Here is a 21751-nt window from a genome sequence, read left to right as displayed (position 1 = left end):
TTCTGAACCTGGCGAAAAAAAATATATTTCGGTATGTCCTCGGATGACGGTAAAACACCTACCTCTGCTGGGTGCGTCATTATTGTAGGATTGCGTGGTCCCGTGGGTTAAAGCATGATGTGAGATTTTCGCTCACTATGAAGTGGGCCAAAACGACATGGGTTAGAATCCTCGGCTAGTCGCAGTGTTGTTACTGATTATATATATATATATATATATATATATATATATATATATATATATATATATATATATATATATATATATATATATATATATATATATATATGTCGTGCCGAATAGGCAGAACTTGCAATCTTGGCTTAAATAGCAACGCTCATCTTGCCATATAAGACAAGCGAAAATTTGTGTATGCCAAAATCATTCTGAACCTAACGAAAAAAAATATATTTAACTGTGTTCGTTTGGTATTAAATTACTGTAAACAAATCTAAAATATATTTAGTTGGGTTAGGCTAAAATAAATTGTTCTTGTTATAATAAGGTTAGGTAAGTTTTCTAAGTTTCTTTTGGTGCAAAATTAAAAGAAATTACATTAACATTAATGAAAAAATATATCTTTAAACGTATAAGAGAAAATTTCAGAAAGGACTTAATTTTAAATGAGTTCTTGCTAATTGACCAGTTTTACATATTCGGCACGACATATATATATATATGCGCAAGGAATTCGCAAGAGCAGGCGAAATATACACAAACACTGATCTCTGGCTGAAGGAGACTCGAACCTTACTAGAGATCAGTGTTTGTGTATATTTCGCCTGCTCTTGCTAATTCCTTGCATTGTTAAAATCTCTAGTAAGGCTGATGCATGCAGGGGATGAGATGAAAAGCTGTAAGCCTTCTCCCTGAAAGCTGGCTGCCTTGGATCAAAGTCTAGCGCAAGCTGGACTTCAATCTTCTCCTGTATGTTCTGACTTCTTAAGCGATTTATATATCAATACTCCACCCTTATGTACCCGCTTGTTTCTGCCTGGTGCATTGATATATATATATATATATATATATATATATATATATATATATATATATATATATATATATATATATATATATATATATATATGTCGTGACGAATATGTAAAACTGGTCAATTAGCAAAATCTCATTTAAAATTAAGTCTTTTCTAAAATTTTCTCTTATACGTTTAAAGATATTTTTTTTCATTAATGTTGATGTAAAAATTTATAATTTTGCAACAAAAGGAACTTAGAAAACTTACCTAACCTTATTATAACAAGCGCAATTTATTTTAGCCTAACCCAACTAAATATATTTTAGATTTGTTTACAATAATTTAATACTAAACAAATACAGTGAAATATATTTTTTTCGTTAGGTTATGAATGATTTTGGCGAAATTATTGAATACACAAATTTTCACTTGTCCTATATGGCAAGATGAGCGTTGCTATTTAAGCCAAGATCGCAAGTTCTGCCTACTCGGCACGACATTATATATATATATATATATATATATATATATATATATATATATATATATATATATATATATATATATATATAAACACTGATCTCTGGTCGATGAAGACTCGAACCTACGAACCTTGGAACAGGTACGCAGCGCTTTACCATCCTCACCACACTGGACCAATACCTTGGCGCCCAGCTCACGCTAGACGTTGATCCAAGGTAGCCAGCTTTCAGGCGGGAGGTTTACAGCTTTTCATCTCATCCCCTGCATGCATCCACCAACTATATATATTTCGCCTGCTCTTGCGAATTCCTTATATATATATATATATATATATATATATATATATATATATATATATATATATTTGTGTGTGTGTGTGTGTGTGTGTGTGTGTGTGTGTGTGTGTGTGTGTGTGTGTGTGTGTGTGTGTGTGTGTGTGTGTCTTTTATGTGTGCTAACTTATATGTATTTGCAGGAGTCGAGTCTCAGCTCTTGTTCCCACCGTTTCCTTAGTGGCTACTAGGTTCACTCCTGCCTTAGAGAGCCTAATCATGCATTTGCTTAAAGTTATCTATGAATCCTGCCTCAATAACTATACTACTCTAAGACTGAAAAAAAATGCTTCCTAACATCCCTGTGAGTCATCTGTTTTCATCTTCCTGAAGGATGTTTCCGGGGATCATCGCCCCCGCGCCTCTGTCCCTGACCAGGCCTCCTGGAGGTTCAAGGCCTGATCACCCATATGTATACTCCAGGTGTGGCCTATATTCCTTTGATGAGTTTCGAGAGTTTCTTTACTCCTGTCGCCCGGCCCTGGGCCAAGCTTACCTGGTGCCTGTTTGGTCAACCAGGCTGTTGCTGATGGCGGCCCACTGGCCCATATATCCATTACAGCCCGGTTGATCAGCTCTTGGTGAAGGTACCTGTTCAGTTTCCACTTGAAAAATTCTACACTTGTCCTAGCAGTGTTTTCGATATCCTCTGGTAACATGTTCAATAATCTAGGACCATTGACGTCGATACAGTGATTGCATATTTTTGCCCACGGTAGCCCTGCTTCAATAGATTCATTGTACATTTTCTCCCATATCATTCACTTCAGCATGTTATGACAGTATGGAAATTTGCGACCTGGCCTCAAGTACTTTCCTCATATATGTATTCTGCTCCAGTGAGTATATATTTAAAACTCTGAGGCGTTTCCAATAATCTGAATGCTTTACTGGCTCTATACGAGCTGAAAATGATCTCTGTATCTGTTCCAGCTCTGATATCTTTCCTTTCCTGCTCTGAACGAGGCAGTCAACACCGGACAATGTTTTATTAACATAATCACAAAGAGGCGCTACTAGGGTCACACAGCGGTGCAGGACAGGGAGTGATGCAGGATCAAAGGACAAGTAGGATGGAAAGGACAACAAAGGTACAGTTAGGAAGGGATGTGAGAAATGCTTAAGGAAGTATTACCAAAGCTTGTGTAATAAATTGGTTGCTGTCAAAAAGTCAAAGAGGGAGTCTGTGTCAAAGATGGGGCCGTCAGCGAGGAGGGAAGATAAAGTAAGGGTGTTAGAGCATGACGACGTCAGAAGTAAATTCTGCATGCTCACTGAAAGACAGGACAGTCCAATAGAATATGACAAACCGAAATTGGAACCTGACAAGTCTCACAGAGTGAGATAGAGCGCCTCTCCATGAAATACCCATGAGTAAGACGGGTGTGTTTAATGCGAAGACGTGAGAACGTAATCTTCCAACCTCGGCATCGATGGTAAGAAGGCCAGAAACCTAAACTTGGTTTGATAGAATATAACTTTGTTATGAGTCATATTAGACCAGCGTTATCGCCAAAGGTTGCAAAGATGGCTAGAGATTACTGCGAAAAAGTCTGAAAATGGACTCGGGGATGAGGTGAATCAAATTTTTGAATAGTTTGTAAAGCACTAAGAGAGTTGGAGACTGCTACAAATGTCGAGGTAGGCAAAAATGCAATACGATTAACTGCAATGAGAATATCATATAATTCAGCTGTAAACATGCTAGCACTACGTTGTCCGGGAACACTGCTGCAAACCCGGCACCACCAGAGGATTTAGAACCATCAGTGTACAACGCGACGGCATGAGTAGTAGTAAAGAAAAAGATAGTGAGAAGCAACTGTAGGTAATTTGGCTTTCGCGCACGGCAGTGGGGAAGAACAGACACGAACTGTCGGAACCTCCCAGGGAGGAAGGACACAGATGCTAGATGAACATATAAAGGGGGCAACTGAAGGGAAGGTAAGAGCTAGTGAAGACGAAGAGAGAAGAGAGTAAACAGGGGCTGCGAGCAAATGATGGACCTTTACTAAGGTCCATTACTATCCTGTACGTAGAAGGATTGTGAGGGTCATGACAGCGGACAAAATAGCAGAGGCAATGAGCATCACGGCGATCATTCAAGGATGGAATATTCGCCTCTGCATATAGGCTCTCGATAGGCGAGGAACGGAAAGCACCTAAACATAAATGGTGATGGATGCAATAAAGTTTAGAACGAGTCGCAGGAAAGGCCGCTGAATATATCTGGTGACCATACTCCAGTTTCGATAAAATTAAGACTGAATGCAGTCGAGAAAGTTCAACGATCTGCCCCCATGAAATATAAGCCAGTGTTTTAAAGAGGTTCAGTCGGTTATGGCATGTTGTTTTCAGGGAGATATTATGAGGTTTCCAGGAAAACCCAAGATCAAACAGGAGGCCGAGAAACCTGACTGTTTCACATTCGGAGATACATGAGTCATACCGGTACAATGGAGTATCAGGAATGATAGAGCGTCTGGTGAAAGTAATTTGGTGTATTCTAGCACAAAAAAAATTAAACCTATAAGTGGTGGCCCAATGGGAAACACGGTTGAGAGGCTGCTACTAGGTGACAGTCAGTGCCTGCACATGCTATAGCCAAGTCATCAACAGAGTGATGACCAAATATAGATGGGAGAACAGATGCTAGATCATTTATAGCAAGAAGAAAAAGAGTGGTGCTAAGGACATATCCTTGAAGGACACTCTCAGCTTGGACAAAGTCCTGGGAAAGCGAATTATTAACACGAACACGGAAATGTCTCTCAGATAAGAAGCTTTTAAGGAAAAATGGCAGATTGCTTCGGAGGCCTAAGGAGTGAACTTGGGCCAAGATGTTATATCTCCAAGTAGTGTCATATGTCTTCTCAAGATCAAAAAAAATATGGCGATAACAGTGGTTGCTAGCAAAAGCATTGCTAACATACGTATCTAAGCGGAGTAAGAGGTCGATAGTAGAGCAGCCCTTACGAAAGCCATATTGACTAGTGGAGAGACTATTGTGTGTCTCTAAATACCACAACAGATGACTTTACCAGATGTTCCATCACCTTACAAACTGCACTGGTAAGAGCAATGGGACGATAGTGGGAGATATCAAACCCCGAAGTGCCTGGATACGAAAAGGCAGAACAATGGCAGATTTCCACAGCTGGGGAAGAATTCTTTGCAACCAAATAAGATTAAAAAGTCGTAGGGCTGCAAGGGCTGACGGATGTAAATGTTGAAGCATATGAATATGAATGCCGTCAGGTCCAGCTGCCGATGATCGGCAAGCGAAACATGTTTACTCCAGTTCTAGAAGGGTAAAAGACACACAAGACTTTTCTCTGCCAGGAGAAAAGTCTAAGGGCTGTAACTCTCTGGCAGGTTTGGGAGAAAAGAAATGAGAGCCATAGATGGAGCTTCTGAGAGATATGTACAAGATGATTTCCAATTTCTGTGGCAACTTCAAGAGGGTTTGCAATGGTGACTCAGTCAACCCTAAGAATGAGAGCCGGGTCTGGAGAGAATTTGCCACTCAGTTTCCATACTTTTTTCCAGACTGCACACAGGGGAAGCTGAAGTGACGGTAGAAACAATCCCCATAAGTGCATTTAGCTTCACGGATGACATGGCGGGCGACTGCTCTTGCATGCTTAAAATCAAGGAGTCGGTCTGTTGTACTATTGTACCGATATCGGCCCCATGCAGCACCTTTCAAATGTTCCACACAAGCACAAGCAGACCACCAAGACACGCATATCTGAGAATACCTCCATCGTCTATGAAGGTAAGAAGAGAAAGACTGAGCTTGGCCAACACTGTGTACCATGACGATGCGTGCACCACTCCTAAGAACATGAAATGAAATATTTTGACCAAGATGGCACAAGACTGCCTTGCTGATACTATGTCAGATAGTGAGGGTTGTTAGCTGCAGGTGAAAAAGTTAGTCCCTTGTGTACTTTAAAATGTAGTGTGTAAGGGGAGCGAGTGTCGTGCTGGTCTTTTCTGGGAAGAGAGGTAATCGTGAGTTTATTCAGGTATACACAAATACAGTTACATAGACTATCATACATCGCAGCATATGTATAGAGAACCTAGGATAACCCATAAAAGTCAGAGTGACTCATTTCCATTGGGAAATAATTCCATTAAGTCCATAGGGAAATCAAAGCAGTGTCGTCTGTTAATGGTCGTGCTCCTTTAGGAGTGGGCCTGGAGGTGGTCCATCCTGAGATAGTGGGCAATATGAAAATTGTCGCACCGTAGTGGGAGAAACCGGAAACATAGTCACGCACGTAAGGAGGTTGGATGTGTCAAAGGAGTCAGACAGAACCTTGGTACCAGGAGCAGGCAATGAAATGTTACCTGCAGAAGGTACCAGGGTGTTAGAAAGGTCCACTGGGGCCTCATGGTTACATCACTGGGGCCCCATGGTTACATCACTGGGGCCCCATGGTTAGATCACATTTTTCTTTTTGTTTTTCCAAAAACAAGAAAGAAAGGGGGACCACGGAGGGACAGTTCCTAGAAAGAATTAAATTTTTCCCCTCTGTGCCCAAGATGACTTCAGTGCATCCAGCAGTGCAAATGTGGCATGGAACTTGTGCCATACCCTACCCTTCATGCTAGTAAAACAATAATCCAGGATAGCAACCTCACATCTACCGAGCCACCTCGGTGGACAAAAGAGAGGGTGGCCGGATACCCGCCACAAACCATACCTCCTTCAGCCACCACCTCCCGGAATCTGACAGGCAGCCTCCAGAGATACACCCGTCAATTAAAAGACACCTGACAGGAGCCAGGAGATTGGAGATGGATCGGGAAGCCCCCAGATGATCCAGATTCCATGGCAAACTACACTACCGCCAAGGACCTCAACGAAATGGAATGGACCACTGAACCCTTCCCCCTACCTAGGAACTAGAGTGCCTGAGGGGAGGGCACCAAAGGCTGAAAACAGGAAAGGGAGAGGGGAGGGATGGGGAGAGGGGGGAGGGGAGGGATATGATGGATGGGATAGGGAAGGGGGATTGGGAGGTAATTAGGTTCAGTCAGAGGAAGAAGACCAAAAGATCCAATTCCTCAGACGGGAACCCCCCTTGAAGAGGGGATAATACTTTAAACAAGTTCTTATTTTCCATCCTGTCATCTTGCTGGCTGTCAGAATATTTGCCTTGTGTTCTTTGAAAGATCAGCTGATATTACTCCAAGTTTTTTTCGCGTGTTTCTTTCGTTCTATTTAATGATCTTAGGTTTTGTACATTGTTTTGATATCTTCATTATTTCCATATCTAAGCAGCTGGAACTAATCACCGCTACTTACATCTTGTTGCAGTTTTTCCGTTTCTTCTACCGAGGTAATTGCCATGTTTATTTATGGTATTTGCAAATGAAACAAAACTGTGTTTTTATATATATCTGCTATGAGAATAAGAAACAGTAGAGGTGCCAGGACAGTGCCTTGGAGCACTGAGCTTTTTTACTATTATTTTACTAATGCCGGATTTTACTCTGTTTACTGCCACACTTTGTATTGTTAAAGTTAAATATCCATTTGCGTACTTTCCCTACTATACTTATCACCCTCAGTTTGTGTACAATCACATCATAAGTCAAAATCGCATTTGCCAAATGCCTCTGGCGTAAACCACATCCGTGTTTTGATGTCCTTTCAACACCTCCGCAACACCTGCCATAGTCGTTGAGCAGAGGTGACGAGGCCTGATCTCCCGTCCTGGCTTGGGGTGTGCCAAAAAAAAAAAAAAATGTAATTTGGCGTCTCATCGCTCTTGCGAAGACTTTTATGATGTGCTGTTAGGTTTTCTGGTCTGTAATGCTGTGGCTAGCAAAGGAGCCGTCATGTGAACGCCATGTTTCTTGAAACTTTGAGTGTTCTGAGGCACACTCCTGTGAGTGATTTGATGTCACTAACTTCATTACTGACTTCATCATTAGCTTGCTTACTTCAGGGTTAGCTTACTTGTTTTTGACTTGTTAACTTCACTTTACTCTACATTGTGTTGTCAAGCCACATCAAGAGGTGAGACAACTGACAACTTGGTTTTGTCGTCCTCAGAGAGCCATCGTTCTGCCTGGAGCTGGAGGATGACGAGTACCCCAAGACCGAGGCTGAGTACATGCTGCTCCTCAACGCTAAGATTGCAGAGGCCCACGAGCGTCAGTTGCTGCCCCTCAAGGAGGACCTGGCCGACTGGCTCTCGAAGCTGCTTGGTGAGTACCCCCTCCCTCCCAAGTCACCATTCAAGTACCCTTAAGCCATCTTTTGCACTCTGAATACCTCAGTCAATACTACATTTGCCTTAAAATCATTTTGTATACTGTGAGTAACTCATTCACCATTTGCCTCTCCAATACGCTGTATTAAAATCAAAAGAAATCACTATAATAGCCTAACATCATTTATGGTTACTCAAGTCCTTGGAATAAGTCACAGTTTGCAGTTGATGGCACTTGCTGAGTTTTGTCCACCGATGACCTCATCAATCTGTTCATATCTATTTGGACTGATGAGTGTCCCCGGTGGACGAAAACGTCCTCTCAAAATGCCATAAGCTACACACTGCATCTTACACACTTATCGGTATATTCTACCTTTGGTAAACAAAGATGATCTTACAAGTGACAAGACATGTGTTATTAGGGCCTCCTAACGGTCAAATGCAATGTTTGCAGTTTCACAGAGATCCATGTTAAAGACTACTTTTACAGCGATTGGTGGGTACCTGGGTACTGTCTACTTAGACGCAGCTGCAGAATTGGCAAAACCTGGGGCAGAGAATTGTCAGTCACTCATTTGCAGTAAGTTACTTATTTCACAAATGATGTAGTTAAAGTTTTGCATTAAAACTGAAACTCAGAAAGTTGTGTTGTATTTAAATTTTAACCACAGGATACAACTTCCCTGCAGTTCAGATACTATCTTGAAAAACTTTTAAATTTAGCTTGTTCAGATGAACAGTCTAACATAACCGAATTCTTAAGACTCTTTAATAAATTCACCTTAAGCAAGTAAATAGTGGAACCGACCAGGCTAGAAAATACCCTTGACCTTATATGCACAATGAGGATCTGCTACGGAAAAATGGTGTTGAATGTAACAAACTCGGATCACAATGTAATCGAGGGTCAGACCTGCATACACACTGGTCCTGCCGAGCAAAACAATTAATGTGCATTCAACAAATTCAACAATAAGGACATCAACGAGATCCATTAAGATGGGTTTGAATCAGTATCTCGAGAGGATAACCTTCAAGGTACTCGAAGTCTCCTCCATAAGCACCATTACGAAAAAAAAAGAAAAAAAAAAGAGAGAAGACTTAAGATAGAGAGCCGCGTTCCCTCCATAAGCAAAGAAAATGGATCACAAACTTCTCAAAGACCGCAGACTTTCTGAAGAACGAAAAGTGTGACTAGTTATGGAAAGGGAAAAAGCTGATCAGAAATTGAATGCCTCTGAACCCAGGAAAGAAAAAAATATGATACTGAAAGAAGTCAAAATTATGTTTTCCCATATGCAAATCCAGGACAACAACCACATTTAGTATCGCATCCTTACTTAAAGGAGATGGAACCTACAAAGACGATAACTAAGAAATGAGTTAAATACTGAAGTCAGCGAGCCATTAATCAATTAAAAGATTAGCAACCCAAATGAGTTTTTCATTCGTATGACTCGAAATGCTGCCGACATCTCCAAATTTTTTCAAGTAATCTGAATTTCAATTCTAAAAATGCCGCTGATAACTTGCCCAAGCATTCTGCTTCATACCTGGACTCGTGGAACTCCATATCGATCAAAAACTTCAAGAAATCATTATCACATGCTTTAAATATTCTATGGAAACGAGCCTGGACACAGATGTCAACCCACAGTCAGTCCACTGACAGCCACATTCCATAAAAGTGGCAGTACAGCAGCTGCAGAAATATATTACGCTAACAACGCTCACGTTATCAAAATCTTTGAACGGGTCCTGAGGAGCAACACTGCCAGTCAACATGAAAACACAACAATTGCACAACCCAGGACAGCATGGGTTTAGAGCACGTAGCTCCTGCCTTTCACAACTGCTACACCATTACATGTTTTAAGAAACTCTACAAGAAAAAATAAATGCAGATGCATTATACGCAGACTTTACCAAAGCCTTCGATAACTGCAACTCTGGTGCAATGAGGCACACAATGAATGCAAAAGGAATAAGTGAATAATCTTCACATTCAGGAGAACACGGTACACTCTCAGGGTTCAGGCAACACATGTGGTAGGGGAATCAATGAGATTATATCTCACTCGAGTATATATCGTCTAGGCATGGACAACATGTACACACTGAGAGAAGCTCTCAAATTTTTTATGGGTGATTATCTATTTAAGGCCACTCAAAATATCCGGAACTGGTGGTTGTTCCTCGAGCTGCAGCAATAACTGGGGGAAGTGTTCAAGTGGAGACTGAACTTCATAACATATAAAGCTTGAAGAGAAATAATGAATAGTGTGAACCTGGGGGTTAAACAGTCAAAAAGTTGTGTTTTCTGAGATATGATAAAGAAGGCTATACTGAGGTGATGTGCACCTGTCTGCTGGTCACACTGAGGTGATGTGCACCTGTCTGCTGGTCACACTGAGGTGATGTGCACCTGTCTGCTGGTCACACTGAGGTGATGTGCACCTGTCTGCTGGTCATACTGAGGTGATGTGCACCTGTCTGCTGGTCACACTGAGGTGATGTGCACCTGTCTGCTGGTCATACTGAGGTGACGCGCACCTGTCTGCTGGTCATACTGAGGTGATGTGCACCTGTCTGCTGGTCATACTGAGGTGACGCGCACCTGTCTGCTGGTCATACTGAGGTGACGCGCACCTGTCTGCTGGTCATACTGAGGTGATGTGCACCTGTCTGCTGGTCATACTGAGGTGATGTGCACCTGTCTGCTGGTCATACTGAGGTGATGTGCACCTGTCTGCTGGTCACACTGAGGTGATGTGCACCTGTCTGCTGGTCATACTGAGGTGACGCGCACCTGTCTGCTGGTCACACTGAGGTGATGTGCACCTGTCTGCTGGTCATACTGAGGTGATGTGCACCTGTCTGGTCACACTGAGGTGACTTGCACCTGTCTGCTGGTCATACTGAGGTGACTTGCACCTGTCTGCTGGTCATACTGAGGTGACGTGCACCTGTCTGCTGGTCATACTGAGGTGACTTGCACCTGTCTGCTGGTCATACTGAGGTGACGCGCAGCTGTCTGCTGCTCATGCTGAGGTGTCGTGCAGCTGTCTGCTGCTCATACTGAGGTGTCGTGCACCTATCTGCTGCTCATATTGAGGTGATGTGCAGCTGTCTGTAGGCAGCAGCGTCCTGATTGTTTGGTGTTCATGCAAGCAGCAGCGTCCTGAGTGGTGTTCCTGCAGTCAGCAGCGTCCTGAGTGTCTGGTGTTGCTGTTATGGAACCAAGGTCTCGCAGACAGAGCGCCAGTTCCTTAAGACCTCGACGCCAGCTCAGGTACAAGATCTGAGTGCGACTGATGGAAGATGAGGTGAGTCTGATTAACAGAAAGATCAGACATTCAGGACGCTGCTGCCTGAAGGAACAGCATACACTCAGGACGCTGCTGCCTGCAGGAACACCACACACTCAGGACGCTGATGCCTACAGGAACACCACACACTCAGGACGCTGCTGCCTGCAGGAACACCACACACTCAGGACGCTGCTGCCTGCAGGAACAGCAGATACTCAGGACGCTGCTGCCTGTAGGAACACCACACACTCAGGACGCTGCTGCCTGCAGGAACACCACACACTCAGGACGCTGCTGCCTGCAGGAACACCACACACTCAGGACGCTGTTGCCTGCAGGAACACCACACACTCAGGACGCTGTTGCCTGCAGGAACACCACACACTCAGGACGCTGTTGCCTGCAGGAACACCACACACTCAGGACTCTGCTGCCTGCAGGAACACCACACACTCAGGACGCTGCTGCCTGCAGGAACACCACACACTCAGGACGCTGCTGCCTGCAGGAACACCACACACTCAGGACGCTGCTGCCTGCAGGAACACCACACACTCAGGACGCTGCTGCCTGCAGGAACACCACACACTCAGGACGCTGCTGCCTGCAGGAACATCACACACTCAGGACGCTGCTGCCTGCAGGAACACCACACGCTCAGGACACTGCTGCCTGCAGGAACACCACACACTCAGGACGCTGTTGCCTGCAGGAACACCACTCAGGACGCTGCTGCCTGTAGGAACACCACACACTCAGGACGCTGCTGCCTGCAGGAACACCACACACTCAGGACTCTACTGCCTGCAGGAACACCACACACTCAGGACGCTGCTGCCTGCAGGAACACCACACACTCAGGACGCTGCTGCCTGCAGGAACACCACACACTCAGGACGCTGCTGCCTGCAGGAACACCACACACTCAGGACGCTGCTGCCTGCAGGAACACCACACACTCAGGACGCTGCTGCCTGCAGGTACACCACACACTCAGGACGCTGCTGCCTGCAGGAACACCACACACTCAGGATGCTGCTGCCTGCAGGTACACCACACACTCAGGACGCTGCTGCCTGCAGGAACACCACACGCTCAGGATGCTGCTGCCTGCAGGAACACCACACGCTCAGGACGCTGCTGCCTGCAGGAACACCACACACTCAGGATGCTGCTGCCTGCAGGAACACCACACGCTCAGGATGCTGCTGCCTGCAGGAACACCACACGCTCAGGATGCTGCTGCCTGCAGGAACACCACACGCTCAGGATGCTGCTGCCTGCAGGAACACCACACGCTCAGGATGCTGCTGCCTGCAGGTACACCACACGCTCAGGATGCTGCTGCCTGCAGGAACACCACACGCTCAGGATGCTGCTGCCTGCAGGAACACCACACACTCAGGACGCTGCTGCCTGCAGGTACACCACACGCTCAGGATGCTGCTGCCTGCAGGAACACCACACGCTCAGGATGCTGCTGCCTGCAGGAACACCACACACTCAGGACGCTGCTGCCTGCAGGAACACCACACGCTCAGGATGCTGCTGCCTGCAGGAACACCACACGCTCAGGATGCTGCTGCCTGCAGGAACACCACACGCTCAGGATGCTGCTGCCTGCAGGAACACCACACGCTCAGGATGCTGCTGCCTGCAGGAACACCACACACTCAGGATGCTGCTGCCTGCAGGTACACCACACACTCAGGACGCTGCTGCCTGCAGGAACACCACCAGGAGCCTCATCTCTGCACTAAGTCAAGAAAACATTATCACAGTCTTGCACTCCCTCTCTTTCCATTCCAATCATTCCACCTCCTTTCTCTTATTTCACCTCCCCTTCCATCCCTCTCTCTCTCATAACTGACATTTCCGTCTTCCCCCCTCCCTCCCTCCCCCCTTCTCTCTCTCCATGACGTTCACCTGGCTCGTTCATCCTTTCTCTAATCATCTTCCCTCACCGTTCTTTCACACGCATCACATCAATTTCTCCCTTCACCCTCAACCTTGACCTTCTCCGACCTTCCCCTCTCCCTTCCCTTCTCCCTTCCACTCCCTCTCCCCAGTAGCAAGTCTGGAGGTAGGTAGCCTTGCCTCTCATTCACCAACATTTCAAGATTCTTGCTAACATGCTAATACTTCTTCCTCTGTACTTCCCACTCTAAACTTTCTCATTGCTTAACTGTTAGTAACATCACAAATAATAGTAATATCACTGATGTATCTAAGCAGGAGTCTACTGGCAGTGCTGCATCTGCTCTTGTTGTCACCTCCAGCAGGAGTCTACTGGTAGCGCTGCATCTGCTCTTGTTGTCACCTCCAGCAGGAGTCTACTGGTAGCGCTGCATCTGCTCTTGTTGTCACCTTCAGCAGGAGTCTACTGACAGCGCTGCGTCTGCTCTTGTTGTCACCTCCAGCAGGAGTCTACTGACAGCGCTGCGTCTGCTCTTGTTGTCACCTCCAGCAGGAGTCTACTGACAGCGCTGCGTCTGCTCTTGTTGTCACCTCCAGCAGGAGTCTACTGACAGCGCTGCGTCTGCTCTTGTTGTCACCTCCAGCAGGAGTCTACTGACAGCGCTGCGTCTGCTCTTGTTGTCACCTCCAGCAGGAGTCTACTGACAGCGCTGCGTCTGCTCTTGTTGTCACCTCCAGCAGGAGTCTACTGACAGCGCTGCGTCTGCTCTTGTTGTCACCTTCAGCAGGAGTCTACTGGCAGTGCTGCATCTGCTCTTGTTGTCACCTTCAGCAGGAGTCTACTGGCAGTGCTGCATCTGCTCTTGTTGTCACCTCCAGCAGGAGTCTACTGGCAGAGCTGCATCTGCTCTTGTTGTCACCTCCAGCAGGAGTCTACTGGTAGTGCTGCATCTGCTCTTGTTGTCACCTTCAGCAGGAGTCTACTGGTAGCGCTGCATCTGCTCTTGTTGTCACCTCCAGCAGGAGTCTACTGACAGCGCTGCATCTGCTCTTGTTGTCACCTCCAGCAGGAGTCTACTGACAGCGCTGCATCTGCTCTTGTTGTCACCTTCAGCAGGAGTCTACTGGTAGTGCTGCATCTGCTCTTGTTGTCACCTTCAGCAGGAGTCTACTGGTAGTGCTGCATCTGCTCTTGTTGTCACCTTCAGCAGGAGTCTACTGGTAGTGCTGCATCTGCTCTTGTTGTCACCTTCAGCAGGAGTCTACTGGTAGTGCTGCATCTGCTCTTGTTGTCACCTTCAGCAGGAGTCTACTGGTAGTGCTGCATCTGCTCTTGTTGTCACCTTCAGCAGGAGTCTACTGGTAGTGCTGCATCTGCTCTTGTTGTCACCTTCAGCAGGAGTCTACTGGTAGTGCTGCATCTGCTCTTGTTGTCACCTTCAGCAGGAGTCTACTGGTAGCGCTGCATCTGCTCTTGTTGTCACCTTCAGCAGGAGTCTACTGGTAGCGCTGCATCTGCTCTTGTTGTCACCTTCAGCAGGAGTCTACTGGTAGCGCTGCATCTGCTCTTGTTGTCACCTTCAGCAGGAGTCTACTGGTAGTGCTGCATCTGCTCTTGTTGTCACCTTCAGCAGGAGTCTACTGGTAGTGCTGCATCTGCTCTTGTTGTCACCTTCAGCAGGAGTCTACTGGTAGTGCTGCATCTGCTCTTGTTGTCACCTTCAGCAGGAGTCTACTGGTAGTGCTGCATCTGCTCTTGTTGTCACCTCCAGCAGGAGTCTACTGACAGCGCTGCATCTGCTCTTGTTGTCACCTCCAGCAGGAGTCTACTGACAGCGCTGCATCTGCTCTTGTTGTCACCTTCAGCAGGAGTCTACTGGTAGTGCTGCATCTGCTCTTGTTGTCACCTTCAGCAGGAGTCTACTGGTAGTGCTGCATCTGCTCTTGTTGTCACCTTCAGCAGGAGTCTACTGGTAGTGCTGCATCTGCTCTTGTTGTCACCTTCAGCAGGAGTCTACTGGTAGTGCTGCATCTGCTCTTGTTGTCACCTTCAGCAGGAGTCTACTGGTAGTGCTGCATCTGCTCTTGTTGTCACCTTCAGCAGGAGTCTACTGGTAGTGCTGCATCTGCTCTTGTTGTCACCTTCAGCAGGAGTCTACTGGTAGTGCTGCATCTGCTCTTGTTGTCACCTTCAGCAGGAGTCTACTGGTAGCGCTGCATCTGCTCTTGTTGTCACCTTCAGCAGGAGTCTACTGGTAGCGCTGCATCTGCTCTTGTTGTCACCTTCAGCAGGAGTCTACTGGTAGCGCTGCATCTGCTCTTGTTGTCACCTTCAGCAGGAGTCTACTGGTAGTGCTGCATCTGCTCTTGTTGTCACCTTCAGCAGGAGTCTACTGGTAGTGCTGCATCTGCTCTTGTTGTCACCTTCAGCAGGAGTCTACTGGTAGTGCTGCATCTGCTCTTGTTGTCACCTTCAGCAGGAGTCTACTGGTAGTGCTGCATCTGCTCTTGTTGTCACCTTCAGCAGGAGTCTACTGGTAGTGCTGCATCTGCTCTTGTTGTCACCTTCAGCAGGAGTCTACTGGTAGTGCTGCATCTGCTCTTGTTGTCACCTTCAGCAGGAGTCTACTGGTAGTGCTGCATCTGCTCTTGTTGTCACCTTCAGCAGGAGTCTACTGGTAGTGCTGCATCTGCTCTTGTTGTCACCTTCAGCAGGAGTCTACTGGTAGTGCTGCATCTGCTCTTGTTGTCACCTTCAGCAGGAGTCTACTGGTAGTGCTGCATCTGCTCTTGTTGTCACCTTCAGCAGGAGTCTACTGGTAGCGCTGCATCTGCTCTTGTTGTCACCTTCAGCAGGAGTCTACTGGTAGTGCTGCATCTGCTCTTGTTGTCACCTTCAGCAGGAGTCTACTGGTAGCGCTGCATCTGCTCTTGTTGTCACCTTCAGCAGGAGTCTACTGGTAGTGCTGCATCTGCTCTTGTTGTCACCTTCAGCAGGAGTCTACTGGTAGTGCTGCATCTGCTCTTGTTGTCACCTTCAGCAGGAGTCTACTGGTAGTGCTGCATCTGCTCTTGTTGTCACCTTCAGCAGGAGTCTACTGGTAGTGCTGCATCTGCTCTTGTTGTCACCTTCAGCAGGAGTCTACTGGTAGTGCTGCATCTGCTCTTGTTGTCACCTTCAGCAGGAGTCTACTGGTAGCGCTGCGTCTGCTCTTGTTGTCACCTTCAGCAGGAGTCTACTGGTAGCGCTGCGTCTGCTCTTGTTGTCACCTTCAGCAGGAGTCTACTGGTAGCGCTGCGTCTGCTCTTGTTGTCACCTTCAGCAGGAGTCTACTGGTAGTGCTGCATCTGCTCTTGTTGTCACCTTCAGCAGGAGTCTACTGGTAGTGCTGCATCTGCTCTTGTTGTCACCTTCAGCAGGAGTCTACTGGTAGTGCTGCATCTGCTCTTGTTGTCACCTTCAGCAGGAGTCTACTGGTAGTGCTGCATCTGCTCTTGTTGTCACCTTCAGCAGGAGTCTACTGGTAGCGCTGCGTCTGCTCTTGTTGTCACCTTCAGCAGGAGTCTACTGGTAGCGCTGCGTCTGCTCTTGTTGTCACCTTCAGCAGGAGTCTACTGGTAGCGCTGCGTCTGCTCTTGTTGTCACCTTCAGCAGGAGTCTACTGGTAGTGCTGCATCTGCTCTTGTTGTCACCTTCAGCAGGAGTCTACTGGTAGTGCTGCATCTGCTGTTGTTGTCACCTTCAGCAGGAGTCTACTGGTAGCGCTGCGTCTGCTCTTGTTGTCACCTTCAGCAGGAGTCTACTGGTAGCGCTGCGTCTGCTCTTGTTGTCACCTTCAGCAGGAGTCTACTGGTAGCGCTGCGTCTGCTCTTGTTGTCACCTTCAGCAGGAGTCTACTGGTAGTGCTGCATCTGCTCTTGTTGTCACCTTCAGCAGGAGTCTACTGGTAGCGCTGCGTCTGCTCTTGTTGTCACCTTCAGCAGGAGTCTACTGGTAGCGCTGCGTCTGCTCTTGTTGTCACCTTCAGCAGGAGTCTACTGGTAGTGCTGCATCTGCTCTTGTTGTCACCTTCAGCAGGAGTCTACTGGTAGCGCTGCGTCTGCTCTTGTTGTCACCTTCAGCAGGAGTCTACTGGTAGCGCTGCGTCTGCTCTTGTTGTCACCTTCAGCAGGAGTCTACTGGTAGCGCTGCGTCTGCTCTTGTTGTCACCTTCAGCAGGAGTCTACTGGTAGCGCTGCGTCTGCTCTTGTTGTCACCTTCAGCAGGAGTCTACTGGTAGAGCTGCGTCTGCTCTTGTTGTCACCTCCATCAGGAGTCTATTGGCAGGGTTGCATCTGCTCTTGTCACCTCCATCAGGAGTCTACTGGTAGCGCTGCATCTGCTCTTGTTGTCACCTCCGTCAGGAGTCCATTGGCAGAGCTGCATCTGCTCTTGTTGTCACCTCCATCAGGAGTCTATTGGCAGGGTTGCATCTGCTCTTGTTGTCACCTCCATCAGGAGTCTACTGGCAGGGCTGCATCTGGTCTTGTTGTCACCTCCATCAGGAGTCTACTGGCAGGGCTGCATCTGCTCTTGTTGTCACCTCCATCAGGAGTCTACTGGCAGGGCTGCATCTGCTCTTGTTGTCACCTCCATCAGGAGTCTATTGGCAGGGTTGCATCTGGTCTTGTTGTCACCTCCATCAGGAGTCTACTGGCAGGGCTGCATCTGGTCTTGTTGTCACCTCCATCAGGAGTCTACTGGTAGCGCTGCGTCTGCTCTTGTTGTCACCTCCATCAGGAGTCTACTGGCAGGGCTGCATCTGCTCTTGTTGTCACCTCCATCAGGAGTCTATTGGCAGGGTTGCATCTGGTCTTGTTGTCACGTCCATCAGGAGTCTACTGGCAGGGCTGCGTCTGGTCTTGTTGTCACCTCCATCAGGAGTCTACTGGTAGCGCTGCGTCTGCTCTTGTTGTCACCTCCATCAGGAGTCTACTGGCAGGGCTGCATCTGCTCTTGTTGTCACCTCCATCAGGAGTCTACTGGCAGGGCTGCATCTGGTCTTGTTGTCACCTCCATCAGGAGTCTACTGGTAGCGCTGCGTCTGCTCTTGTTGTCACCTCCATCAGGAGTCTACTGGTAGCGCTGCGTCTGCTCTTGTTGTCACCTCCATCAGGAGTCTACTGGTAGCGCTGCGTCTGCTCTTGTTGTCACCTCCATCAGGAGTCTATTGGCAGGGTTGCATCTGCTCTTGTTGTCACCTCCAGCAGGAGTCTACTGACAGCGCTGCATCTGCTCTTGTTAGGTAAGACACATATGCAACAGTTAGACAACTTTATTCCGAAACGTTTCGCCTACACAGTAGGCTTCTTCAGTCGAATACAGAAAGTAGGCAGGAACAGTAGAGATGTGAAGACGATGTAATCAGTCCATCACCCTTAAAGTCGTAGAATTTGAGGTTGTCAGTCCCTCGGCCTGGAGAAGTTCAGTTCCATAGTCAGGAACTATCTGAAGATCAAGCGACAGTGCGGAGACTTAAATACTGTCGGAAGGAGAGGTGCAGGGTAGTAGTAGTAGTAGTAGTAGTAGTAGTAGTAGTGAGAGGCCACTGAGAGGTCATGTCCCTCTCAGATCCAACACTTCTCACTTGAAAGGCTTGTCCAAGGTGTTTTCTGTACCAAGATGCCACGTGTTGCAGTGTCTGACAAGATGAACATCAAAATGGTATACAATACCGACAGGTTGTTAGGTAAGACACATATGCAACAGTTAGACAACTTTATTCCGAAACGTTTCGCCTAAACAGTAGGCTTCTTCAGTCGAATACAGAAAGTAGGCAGGAACAGTAGAGATGTGAAGACGATGTAATCAGTCCATCACCCTTAAAGTCGTAGAATTTGAGGTTGTCAGTCCCTCGGCCTGGAGAAGTTCAGTTCCATAGTCAGGAACTATCTGAAGATCAAGCGACAGTGCGGAGACTTAAATACTGTCGGAAGGAGAGGTGCAGGGTAGTAGTAGTAGTAGTAGTAGTAGTAGTAGTAGTGAGAGGCCACTGAGAGGTCATGTCCCTCTCAGATCCAACACTTCTCACTTGAAAGGCTTGTCCAAGGTGTTTTCTGTACCAAGATGCCACGTGTTGCAGTGTCTGACAAGATGAACATCAAAATGGTATACAATACCGACAGGTTGTTAGGTAAGACACATATGCAACAGTTAGACAACTTTATTCCGAAACGTTTCGCCTACACAGTAGGCTTCTTCAGTCGAATACAGAAAGTAGGCAGGAACAGTAGAGATGTGAAGACGATGTAATCAGTCCATCACCCTTAAAGTCGTAGAATTTGAGGTTGTCAGTCCCTCGGCCTGGAGAAGTTCAGTTCCATAGTCAGGAACTATCTGAAGATCAAGCGACAGTGCGGAGACTTAAATACTGTCGGAAGGAGAGGTGCAGGGTAGTAGTAGTAGTAGTAGTAGTAGTAGTAGTAGTAGTAGTAGTAGTGAGAGGCCACTGAGAGGTCATGTCCCTCTCAGATCCATCACTTCTCACTTGAAAGGCTTGTCCAAGGTGTTTTCTGTACCAAGATGCCACGTGTTGCAGTGTCTGACAAGATGAACATCAAAATGGTATACAATACCGACAGGTTGTTAGGTAAGACACATATGCAACAGTTAGACAACTTTATTCCGAAACGTTTCGCCTACACAGTAGGCTTCTTCAGTCGAATACAGAAAGTAGGCAGGAACAGTAGAGATGTGAAGACGATGTAATCAGTCCATCACCCTTAAAGTCGTAGAATTTGAGGTTGTCAGTCCCTCGGCCTGGAGAAGTTCAGTTCCATAGTCAGGAACTATCTGAAGATCAAGCGACAGTGCGGAGACTTAAATACTGTCGGAAGGAGAGGTGCAGGGTAGTAGTAGTAGTAGTAGTAGTAGTAGTAGTAGTAGTAGTAGTAGTAGTAGTAGTAGTAGTAGTAGTGAGAGGCCACTGAGAGGTCATGTCCCTCTCAGATCCAACACTTCTCACTTGAAAGGCTTGTCCAAGGTGTTTTCTGTACCAAGATGCCACGTGTTGCAGTGTCTGACAAGATGAACATCAAAATGGTATACAATACCGACAGGTTGTTAGGTAAGACACATATGCAACAGTTAGACAACTTTATTCCGAAACGTTTCGCCTACACAGTAGGCTTCTTCAGTCGAATACAGAAAGTAGGCAGGAACAGTAGAGATGTGAAGACGATGTAATCAGTCCATCACCCTTAAAGTCGTAGAATTTGAGGTTGTCAGTCCCTCGGCCTGGAGAAGTTCAGTTCCATAGTCAGGAACTATCTGAAGATCAAGCGACAGTGCGGAGACTTAAATACTGTCGGAAGGAGAGGTGCAGGGTAGTAGTAGTAGTAGTAGTAGTGAGAGGCCACTGAGAGGTCATGTCCCTCTCAGATCCAACACTTCTCACTTGAAAGGCTTGTCCAAGGTGTTTTCTGTACCAAGATGCCACGTGTTGCAGTGTCTGACAAGATGAACATCAAAATGGTATACAATACCGACAGGTTGTTAGGTAAGACACATATGCAACAGTTAGACAACTTTATTCCGAAACGTTTCGCCTACACAGTAGGCTTCTTCAGTCGAATACAGAAAGTAGGCAGGAACAGTAGAGATGTGAAGACAATGTAATCAGTCCATCACCCTTGTCTAACTGTTGCATATGTGTCTTACCTAACAACCTGTCGGTATTGTATACCATTTTGATGTTCATCTTGTCAGACACTGCAACACGTGGCATCTTGGTACAGAAAACACCTTGGACAAGCCTTTCAAGTGAGAAGTGTTGGATCTGAGAGGGACATGACCTCTCAGTGGCCTCTCACTACTACTACTACTACTACTACTACTACTACTACCCTGCACCTCTCCTTCCGACAGTATTTAAGTCTCCGCACTGTCGCTTGATCTTCAGATAGTTCCTGACTATGGAACTGAACTTCTCCAGGCCGAGGGACTGACAACCTCAAATTCTACGACTTTAAGGGTGATGGACTGATTACATCGTCTTCACATCTCTACTGTTCCTGCCTACTTTCTGTATTCGACTGAAGAAGCCTACTGTGTAGGCGAAACGTTTCGGAATAAAGTTGTCTAACTGTTGCATATGTGTCTTACCTAACAACCTGTCGGTATTGTATACCATTTTGATGTTCATCTTGTCAGACACTGCAACACGTGGCATCTTGGTACAGAAAACACCTTGGACAAGCCTTTCAAGTGAGAAGTGTTGGATCTGAGAGGGACATGACCTCTCAGTGGCCTCTCACTACTACTACTACTACTACTACTACTACTACTACTACTACTACTACCCTGCACCTCTCCTTCCGACAGTATTTAAGTCTCCGCACTGTCGCTTGATCTTCAGATAGTTCCTGACTATGGAACTGAACTTCTCCAGGCCGAGGGACTGACAACCTCAAATTCTACGACTTTAAGGGTGATGGACTGATTACATCGTCTTCACA

At 46.6% G+C, this 21751-nt stretch overlaps 1 protein-coding gene across 13 annotated transcripts in view; it reads left to right on the top strand.

Moving 5' to 3' along the window:
- LOC128689486 (GAS2-like protein 3) overlaps window positions 1-21751 on the top strand; it is a 1113234-nt gene that overhangs the window by 448375 nt on the left and 643108 nt on the right. For all 13 annotated transcript variants that reach the window (XR_008407186.1, XR_008407185.1, XM_070086395.1 and 10 more), the window contains exon 3: window positions 7865-8019. Coding sequence is in view for 11 of the 13 variants with exons in the window: in XM_070086395.1 (XP_069942496.1) it covers window positions 7865-8019 (155 nt within the window). In the remaining 2 variants the exon portion in view is untranslated. The remainder of the gene's footprint in view (window positions 1-7864; window positions 8020-21751) is intronic.

Source organism: Cherax quadricarinatus, chromosome 18 (genome assembly GCF_038502225.1).
Source record: "Cherax quadricarinatus isolate ZL_2023a chromosome 18, ASM3850222v1, whole genome shotgun sequence".
NCBI lineage: Eukaryota > Metazoa > Arthropoda > Malacostraca > Decapoda > Parastacidae > Cherax > Cherax quadricarinatus.
Note: the sequence above shows the minus strand (reverse complement) of the source record. Positions and strands in the feature narration are given on the sequence as shown.